Source organism: Panthera uncia, chromosome F1 (assembly GCF_023721935.1).
Source record: "Panthera uncia isolate 11264 chromosome F1, Puncia_PCG_1.0, whole genome shotgun sequence".
Classification (NCBI taxonomy): domain Eukaryota; kingdom Metazoa; phylum Chordata; class Mammalia; order Carnivora; family Felidae; genus Panthera; species Panthera uncia.
This window is the reverse complement of record NC_064813.1, coordinates 10,542,969-10,552,675: the sequence shown is the minus strand read 5'-3', so window position 1 is coordinate 10,552,675 and position 9,707 is coordinate 10,542,969. Positions and strand designations below refer to the sequence as shown.

General features: G+C 52.5%; 1 protein-coding gene across 1 annotated transcript in view; it reads left to right on the top strand.

The window, feature by feature from the left end:
• Positions 1-9,707, top strand: part of GPR161 (G protein-coupled receptor 161) — a 48,624-nt gene continuing 38,917 nt past the window's right edge. Inside the window, exons 1-2 of the mRNA XM_049635153.1 lie at positions 1-28; positions 1,699-1,825. Coding sequence (XP_049491110.1) covers positions 1,810-1,825 — 16 coding nt within the window. The 5' untranslated portion in view covers positions 1-28; positions 1,699-1,809. The remainder of the gene's footprint in view (positions 29-1,698; positions 1,826-9,707) is intronic.

Genomic DNA, 9,707 nt, shown 5'->3' with positions numbered 1-9,707 from the left:
GGCCCTGAGCGGCGGCGGAGGCGGCGCGGTGAGCCCGGCGCGGGGCGGCGGGGCAGGCGGGCCCGAGCGGGACTGAGTTCCGGGCGGGGCGGGCGGGCACGCGCGCGCGCGCGGGGGCGCGACGGGGAGGGTCTCTACGCCCCTTCCCCCACGCCTCCCCGCCCCCACGGCGCTCTCCTTTCTCCGCGCCCCCCCCCCCACCCCCGGCGGGTGGGAGCTGTGCTCCCGGCCGCGCTCCGCCAGCGGGTGGGGAGCCGGAGCTCTTTGTGGGAAGATCTTGGGGGCGCGTCCCTGCCCTGCGGCTGGGGGCTTCGGACTGGCTCTGCTCCCGGCCCGCCCCTTTTCTGCAGCGCCGCCCGCAGCCCCCTGGTACGACCCCCTGGAGGGGAGGGCATCCGTGCGTGCCCGGGACCCGGCCCGGAGGGGCTCCAGGCGGCGGGCTCACTCCTCCCTCGGGGATAGGCGTGGGGAGCTAAGCGGCGTCGTCCCCCTTTTGGAATCCGTGAGGACCAGGTGAGTCCCACCCTCCCAGTCGGGCTCAGGGCGCTGTGTCCCCGAGCCTGGGCAGGAGGCGCGCTCAGAAGTCGCCGGGCCGACCCTGGAGCGGCGCGATGGGCGCCTCCGCCGCCCCCACATCTGCCAGAGCGAGAGTCGGTTAGCTTTGGGGGGACTTGGCCAGCCTCCTGGGCCAGACCTCAGCCCCGTGCAACCTCTTGACAAAGGCGTGGGAGATGAGAATGTCCGTTGGGGAACTGGGATGCTCTGGTGCGCTCCCGAGAGGTCTGCTTTCCAGTAACCACACGGCCGTGCGTTGGCATGACTTTGTATCGCATCTCTGTGGCTATTTTTGTTCGCTGTTGTACCTTTCATCCGTTTTTGCGAAGTGCTTTCCAAAGAAGGTCATTTGATCTTCCTCCCTGTGAAGTCGGGAGGTGGGGTGGTTTTGGAGGGAAAGGACCTCAGTGCCTTGATGTGTCCAATGGGGATGATGGTAACGACAGGCACGCCTATCTCAGCGTGTTCCTGGCTGGGGAGGACATCACCGGGCCTCCTCCCCAGCCCGCAGCGACCAGTTCAGTCCAGCCTTCCTCCCTGTCCCTGAAAATGAGCTGCCGGGGGCTACTGCATGGGGAAAAAGTGACTTTCCCTTACTGCAGCCATGAGACAGGTGAGGAGAGGCATTTCCCAGAGCTCAAGGCAGAAAGAGGAGGCAGGAGGGACCTCAGATCAGACAGCCACGGGCTCTTCATCCACCTTTCTTTAAAACTGGGATTTGTGTCACCCCTTTCTGTCACTTCTCCCACAGCTCCCCTCTTGTTCTAGTCCACACCTATCTTATTTTGTAGTTGTAAGCTGTTTATAAGCACGATCGTATACACTTTTTAAAAATTTCATTCACTTAACAGCCCTGTGAAGTGCTATCAGCCCATTTTATAGGTGGAGAAACAGACTCAAGAGAGCTAAGTACTTGGCCCAGCAACAAGGAGCCAGAATCAAACTCAGGTTTTTTGACTTGGCAGTACTTTTAATGTCGACTCCGTCATCCAGGTGGGTCCTCGAACTCAGGACTTCTCCCTGTCCCAAAGCTCCACCGCCACGGCGAGGAGATTAGGGACCCCCTCAAAGAGAGACCCGCTTGGCATTTTAGGAGCTAAATCCACGACCTCATGTACTCATATCCTTCTCTTTGCGTTGCAGCCCTGCATGGTGGGAGTATCAGAGACGAAGGAGGACCGTGTCGTCAGAGGGGTTGAGCTCTTTGTTTGGGTTCCGTGAAAGACAGCATGGGCTGAACTGGAACTGACCTACATGTCCGCCAAAGGAGGTACGGTTCTGTAGTGTAAACTCTGCTGCGGGCTGGGCCAGTCAGGAGGCCTGCCTGTAGAGGAGGGCAGGCAGGCAGGTGGGCTGGTGGGGGGCACGCCTCCCTGTGAAGAGACAGCTCCAGCCCCTTGTTGCTTGACCTGAATTTGGGGGAGGAAGCTGTAAATTGTTACGGAAAAGGATCTCATGTTTTTAAAGCTAGTAACGAATTCAAACCCCTTTTCAAAATACGCAGGGCAAGCAGATTATAGGTGCCGGCTGGTCGTTGCCTGCAGACTGCCAGCCGACAGCCTCTGGGTTGGACCTTAGGAAGAAGTTGCTGTCATTCTAAGAAGCGATGAAGCGTGGCTGGAGTGGGGGGGGTGGGGGGCTGTCTTCTAGCTGTTTTCCTTTGAGAACCAAAAAAAGAAACGACAACAGAACTGGAGGTAGCCAGCAGGGCTGGCTGGAGTTTGGAGGGAGGACTGACTTAATGACTCAGCCCCTCATTCATTCAGCCAGTGTCAGTCTCCTTGGAGTCTAGTCTTACGCCAAGAGAATGCTTGCAACTTGCTCGCTACCTGTTTCTGTGGCCAGTTATGGGCGCAGCAGGCGTTCAGGGCAGATGCGTTCGGGGAAGCTGGGAGCCTAAAGGAAGGCGTTTTCTCTGTGATGGGGGGTAAGACATGAAGGGGGCACGTTCAGTGGTGTGTGTGTTTTTCACTCAAGTGACCGGTGAGAGAGCCCTGTATCCAGAGCACAATCTGAAGTCAGCCTGCCACTTACAAACCGGCGTCCCTGGGTGAATAATAGAAAGCATATCGGGGCGCCTGGGTGGCTCGGTCGGTTGAGCGTCCGACTTCGGCTCAGGTCACGATCTCGCGGTCCGTGAGTTCGAGCCCCGCGTCGGGCTCTGGGCTGACGGCTCAGAGCCTGGAGCCTGCTTCCGATTCTGTGTCTCCCTCTCTCTCTGCCCCTCCCCCGTGCATGCTCTGTCTCTCTCTGTCTCAAAAATAAATAAAAACGTTAAAAAAATTTTTTTTTTTAAAAATAGAAAGCATATCTAGAGTGTGGTAGCTTTTTCATAAACATGAGTCATTATGAAAGATTTTTTAAAATATAGATGTGTATAGGAAAATAAAATACAGGACGTGTATAGGAAAATAAAGTTCCCTCCACTCCCTCTCCTCACCTCAGAGGTAACCACCGCAAATGTATTATTTTCTAGGCCTTCTTCAGGGCCTAAGTATATGCCCCCCGAGTCTGGAAATCCGGGTGAATATGCAATACATTGTTTATTGATACTTATATATTTTTTTAAGTTTATTTATTTTGAGAGACAGAGAGCAGGAGAGATGGAGAGGGAGAGAGCATCCCAGGCGGGCTCGAGGCAGGGATCGAACTCATGAACTGTGAGACCGTGGCCTGAGCCAAACCGAGAGTCAGACGCTTAACTGACTGAGCCACCCAGGCACCCTCCACCCATGTCTGTCCCCGAGTGCCCGAGTGCAGTGTGAGTCCCCCCCCCCCCCACTTCCTGGAGGGAGCTCGGCCCCTCCCAGCTGGGTCCCGGGCATGCACTGGGGGTTGTACAAGGGGGCTGCAGGCAGGGCTGGAGAAATGGGTCCAGCGGGGAGAAGGGCCTGTCCAAAGCCTCTGGCCGCAGGGCAGGGATGCACCCCCAAGATCTGGTGTACACGGGAGTATTTCTGGATAAAACCTATTCCTACAAGTGAAGCTGGTGAAGGTATGTTACTTTAAACGTTTATTTAAGCAAAATTCCCTTTGTTTATTGGGATCTGGAGATGGTGCAGACAAGAGATTGAATTTATTTACTAACTTTTAGGTTTACTCGTTTGGGGATGGGTAGTATTTGGGGTACTGTATTTGGGGATAGGTAGTATTTCTAAAGCACGACATTCGGGGCGCCTGGGTGGCGCAGTCGGTTAAGCGTCCGACTTCAGCCAGGTCACGATCTCGCGGTCCGTGAGTTCGAGCCCCGCATCAGGCTCTGGGCTGATGGCTCGGAGCCCGGAGCCTGTTTCCGATTCTGTGTCTCCCTCTCTCTCTGACCCTCCCCCGTTCATGCTCTGTCTCTCTCTGTCCCAAAAATAAAATAAAAAACGTTGAAAAAAAAATTAAAAAACAAAACAAAACAATAAAGCACGACATTCAAAGGGTATAAAAGGGTAGTATCTCTGTCCTATCTCAGCCCTCTCTTTCCCTATTTTGGATATAATGAATTTTGCCAGTTTTTGTGTATTCATCTAGAGTTAGCCTATGCATCTGTAGGCAAATAAAATGTGTCTTGTGTTTTCTCCCTCTAAAAGAAAAAAATACGGTAGCATACAATATACCCTATTCTGCTTACGGTCTTAAAACAAAGCAAAACAAAACCTATGTCTTCGAGATCATTCCGTACCAAAGTTCTGTGCATTTTAGGTTTTCCCAAGCTTACACTGAAAAAAAGCTTAGTCAATTTACACTCCTTCAAACTGCCCATGAAATCCTTTTCAGTTTTTCTGTTGAATTGTTTGTGATCTCATCAGTTTTTGAGGCTGTCTCTAAATCCTGGACTTTCTTTTCTTGTTAATAAATCAGATATTTTGCCTTTTATGTTTTCCTCCCTAGCTTTACGTAACTGTACCTTTGTGCAGAAGTGATGACTTTTTACATGATTGGGTCTGAATCACTTTTCTGTGACCCCCCCCCCCCCAGTTTTTTGTTTTGCTTAGGAAGTCCTCTCCAATCGCAAGACTAACTTCTTACGTTTTCTCTTTCCTCTCTGTTCTCTTTGCTTTTTTTTTTTTTTTCTCATTTAACACTATTTTAAAGTATTGTGTCTTCCCTATTCCCTTTTTCTCAGGTTCCCTCCTCACTGACACCAGGGAAGACAGGGTTTGAATTTGCCTGTGAGCCTCGTTGGCCAATGTGGCATCCCTCTTGTCTTTCGTTTTTAGAGGGATTATTTTCATCGAGCGTGAAGGACGAGCTCTTCACTAGGCGGGGGAAGAGGGAGAGCTCTTCACTAGGCAGGGGAAGAGGGAGAATGGGCATTCCGACAGCGGACACGTTTCCGTGCAAAATCAGGGGAGCGAGGTACAGCAGTGGGTATATTTGGAGAGCCGTGAGCGAGCGATTCAGGAGGGCCGCAGTGGAGGGCGTGTCCGTGATACGTTCTGCAGGTGGCCCAGCCTGGCATGGCGTGACCAGGCTGGTTAGGAGTCAGCCGGTCCAGCAACGCTGGAGGGTGGGAAGGAGATGAGATAGAAATGTCCGCTAGTCATCGAGGGCAAAGATAGCGAGGCCCTGGGCCGGGGTAATGACAGTGGCCGATGAAGTTGTGAGTCAGAATTTAGGGAGGCACTACGTGTCCGTGACGGGGAACGGAAGTGACCAGCACGCGTTGCTTTACATACGGCATCTCACTGACACCTAGCAAGCCCGTATGAAAGAAGATCCAAGGCTCAGAAATGTTCACGAATCTCCCCCAGGTCCCATGGCTCGTGTCAGTTGGGGCCTTAGCCCCATCAGGACTACCTAGCAAGAGTACTCTCTGATGCCCTGGGTTTCTGTCTTGAGTGCTTGGGGCGGGTGGTGATGTTTTTTCTAGGATAGTGAAAAACACGAGGAATAGCATATGGAGGTGGTAGAAACGGTAGGAGCAGAGAGGACAAATTCCATTTTGCACATGTTCTAGCTGAGGTGCCTGGGTGTGGCAGGAAGGGAGTATGGGAGGAAAGTACGGGAGGAAACACCTACTAGGCGGGTGGATATGAATCTGGAGCTCTGAAGAGCGATATAGATGGAGATTTCGGAGTCATCCCTGTTTACGGGGGTATAGAGAGCGCGTACAGAGAGAGAGGAGGTCTCAGGCGGGACTCTTCCTTCTACAAGTGGTGGAAAATCCAATTCACACTGGCTTAAGCAGAAAGGAAAGTTATTGGCTCACATCACCAAAAAGCTCAAGAGTGGGGGCGCCTGGGTGACTCAGTTGGTCGAGCATCTGGCCCTTGATTTTGGCGCAGGTCATGATCCCAGGGTTGTGGGATTGAGCCCCGTGTCGGGCTCCCTGCCGAGCGTGGAGTCTGCTTCGGGTTCTGTCTCTTTCTCTGTCCTTCTCTGCCCTCAAAACAAACAAACAAACTTAAAAAAAGCTCCAGAGTGTATCTGACTTCAGGCCTGGGTTCCAGGTTCAAATGATTTCATCAGGACTCACTTTCTTACCTGCTCTGGTCTCAGGCTCCCCGCTCACGATGGCTAGGGGGTGATGCCAGTGCGAATCCCGCGGGAGAGGGGAGCTGTCTGTCTCCCAGCTACCCCACCACCAGGCCCGTACGTCTCACAGACCGAGTCATAAAGTGGGTCAGAGGGGTTTGAAATGTACTGATGGGCGAGGCATAAATCGTGTCACGTCCATGAAGACACATGAACTCCGGGTCTGGAAAGGGTGACTCTGCAGAGGAAACTCAGGGGCAACCCCCAGAGCAAAGGGAGCAGTTGATTTCCTCTGCAGACGGAGAAGGAGTGGCCCCTGGGCAGTAGTAGTGACACGGGTAGGGCGACTGCAGGTCAGTAAGCCTGGAAAGGAATAGAAGGAGGGAGAAGCAGGAGAGAGCGGCAGCGGGGGAGGGGGGCGTCTCAGAGGAAAATGACTTAGTCGAAGGCATCAGGTGCTGGGGGAGTTCAAGGAAGGACCCATTGGATTTGGCGAGGAGGTCATCCTTGTCCAAAGCAAGACAGTCATTTATTTTTATATTTTATTTTTATTTTTGAGACAGAGAGAGCATGAGTGGGGGAGGGGGAGAGAGAGAGAGAAAGAGAGAGAGAGAGAGACACAGACTCTGAAGCAGGCTCCAGGCTCTGAGCTGTCAGCACAGAGCCCAAGCAGGGCTCGAACTCCAGAATGGCGAGATCATGACCTAGGCAGAAGTCAGACGCTCAACTGACTGACTGAGCCACCCAGGCGCCCCAAGACAGTCATTTATGTTACACTTGACTGCACCTGCCCTCTAGAGGATTCCTATTCCTGCCCGTCTCCTGCACTCCCCGCCCAGTCCCGGGACGGCCAGGAAGGGCAGAGGTGTGGTGAGGGCAGTCAGGACATCCGGGCTCTGCCAGTAATTACATATGTGACTGAGCTTTGGTTTCATCGTCTGTAAGATAACACGGCTGTGCCGGGTTGCTCCTGTGGCCGCTCCTAGCTCTGAAAGGTTGGAGATAAACGCATCTGCTCATTTCAGACCACTTCGTTACCATAACCCTTGTCCAAGCCTTCACCTGTTACCTGGGCTAACCGGTGTCCCTGCCTCTGTGCTCGCCCTACATCTGTTCTTTACCCTGTAGCAAGAGTGGTCCTTTAAAACAGGTCGGTCACATCCCTCCAGGGGCCTCCGTCACACATGGGCTCTCATCCATAGTCCTCCCCACGGCCACGGAGTCCTCAGTAGTCTGCCCCTTACTGGGTAGTCTGCATGCCTTAAAGCTCATTCTGCCTCAGGGCCTTTGCACAGGCTCTTCCCTAGCCTGAAATTCCTTTGCACTGTTTTCTGTTCTGATCAGATGTCACCTGGAGAGACTTTCTGACTACCCACTCCCAGCCCAGTCACCCATTCCTTCTTCTTTCCCCTGGTAGCTTTCTTCATAGCACCTGGCACCATCTGGAATTATTTTGTATATTCATTGTCTATTTGTTTACCGTTTGTGTCCCCTTCCCTGTGAAGCTCGCACAAAGCTATACCCCACACAAAGCTCCAGGAGAGGAGAGATTTTGGTACCTTGCTCCGTGCTGTGTCCCAGTGCTGTGTCCCAGCTTGGCACAGAGTAGGTATTCAGGAAACCTTCTTAGGGGTGGCTGAGTGAGGGCTGGGAAGGGGGAAGCAGGCAGTGCCCAGGAACCAGCAGCAGGATGGTAAGGGTGGGAGGGGACATCCTTTATTCAGCAGGGCTATCTGTGATGGCATGTGTCTCAGATATGGTCAGCAGAAAAAAAAAAGGATTCAGAAATGATCTTACTTTAAAACATGTAAAAATAGGGGCGCCTGGGTGGCTCGGTCAGTTCAGGGTCTGACTTTGGCTCAGGTCATGATCTTGCTGTTTCTGAGTTCGAGCCCCGCGTCGGGCTCTGTGCTACAGCTCGGAGCCCGGATCCTGCTTCGGGTTCGGTGTCTCCCTCTTTCTCTGCCCCTCCCCTGCTCACGCTCTGTCTCCCTCAAAAATAAGTAAACATCAAAAAATTTTTTTACACGTTCAGAAATAACATTCTCAATTTTAGCGGTATGAGTTTAGCTAGTGTGCTAGGCTCCGGGAGGATTACGAATAAAACAAATGATCGAGAGTAAAAACCAATTAACATGATACCATTGTTTCTCTTGTGATGGAAGTAATCTTACCCTTATTCCCTGCATAGTTTTCATCTCTTCTTCTTGGAGCGCATGCGCACACGCGTGTGTGTGTGTGTGTGTGCGTGCGTGCGTGTGTGTGTGTGTGTGTGTTTTAGGGAGAGAGTTGTTTTATTTTCCTTTGATCTGTTCGTCAAGTACATGCAGTAAACCCAAAGTACTGCGGTGGAACAGGATTTCTCAGGCTCCGTGCTGTCGACGTCTTGGGCTGGGCAATTCTTTGTTGTGGGGGCTGCCCTCTGCATCAGGGGGTCTTTAGCAGTGTCCTTGGCCTTACATGCCAGAGCTGTCCCCTGAGATGTGACACCCAAAAATGTCCCTGGGCATTTCCAGAGACTCCTCCCTGGGGTGGGGGGGAGGCAGAGCGCCCTTCCTTTGAGAAACACTGATGTAAAATATTGGAGTAGTGATTGCGTTTGATTGTTACCTAGAGTCTTCTGTGTGGGCATTTTCAGACCTTCCCCAGGCATCCTGACACTCCCTTAAAAAATGAGATTTTCTCTTTCAGGGTAGGGTGCTGTGCATGGAACCTCAGCTGAGGGCCCGCCACCCCGACTCAGCCGGGGCACTCGCATTGCTAGTCACTGAAGCGACTCCGGCTGGGCGGGAGCCCCCCCTCCTGCAGTGATGGAGCAGTCAGGTTCAAGTCCTGAAGCCCTGAGCACCGTCCCCGTGGAGCCCCAGCCATTTCCATTTGCAGTGCGTCCTTTGTCCTGTGTGTCATCCACTTAAGCGGTCAAGTGAAATGTCTTAGGCGGTCCTTAAAATTTGAAGGGGAGAGAAAAGAATGGAGTCTTCTTTTCGTATCTTAAGTAGCTTAAACATTTTTTAAGTTTTATTCCCTGACAGCCAGGCCACTACCTGCTTTCACAGGTTTCCACGTACATTGCTTTTTCCTGGTACGAAATGACCCCCCAGTAAGTCCAGTGACTGTCCGTCACCACACACAGTTACTCACTATATTCCCTATGCTGCACATTACATCTCAGTGACTTACTTCTTCTGTGACTAGAAGTTTATGCCCCTTAATCCCCTTCGCCTGTTTCGCCGGCCCCTCCAGCCTCCCCGCCCTGCTAGCTCACGGTTTCCCGTCTGAGTCTGTTTCTGCTTCGTGGGTGTGTGTTGTTTTGCTTTTAGATTGCACGTAGAAGTGAAGTTCTGTGACCTTTTCTTTCTCTGACTTAGCTCATGTAGCGTAATGCCCTCTGGGTCCATCCATGTTGTCTCAAACGGCAAGATGTCATTCTTTTTTACGGCGGAGCACTCTTCCGTTATTTCTGTATGTGCTGTGTCTTCCTTACCCCATTCATCGGTGGGTGGCCGCTTGGGCGCTTCTGTATCTTGCCTCTTGCAAATAATGCTACAGTCAACGTAAAGGTGCGCAGTTCTCTTTGAATTGGTGTTTCTGTCTTCTTCAGGTAAATGCCCCAAAGTGGAATTGCTGGATCGTGTAGTAGTGCGATTTTTATTTTTTGAGGACCCCCCCCGCCCCCGCCGCCCCAT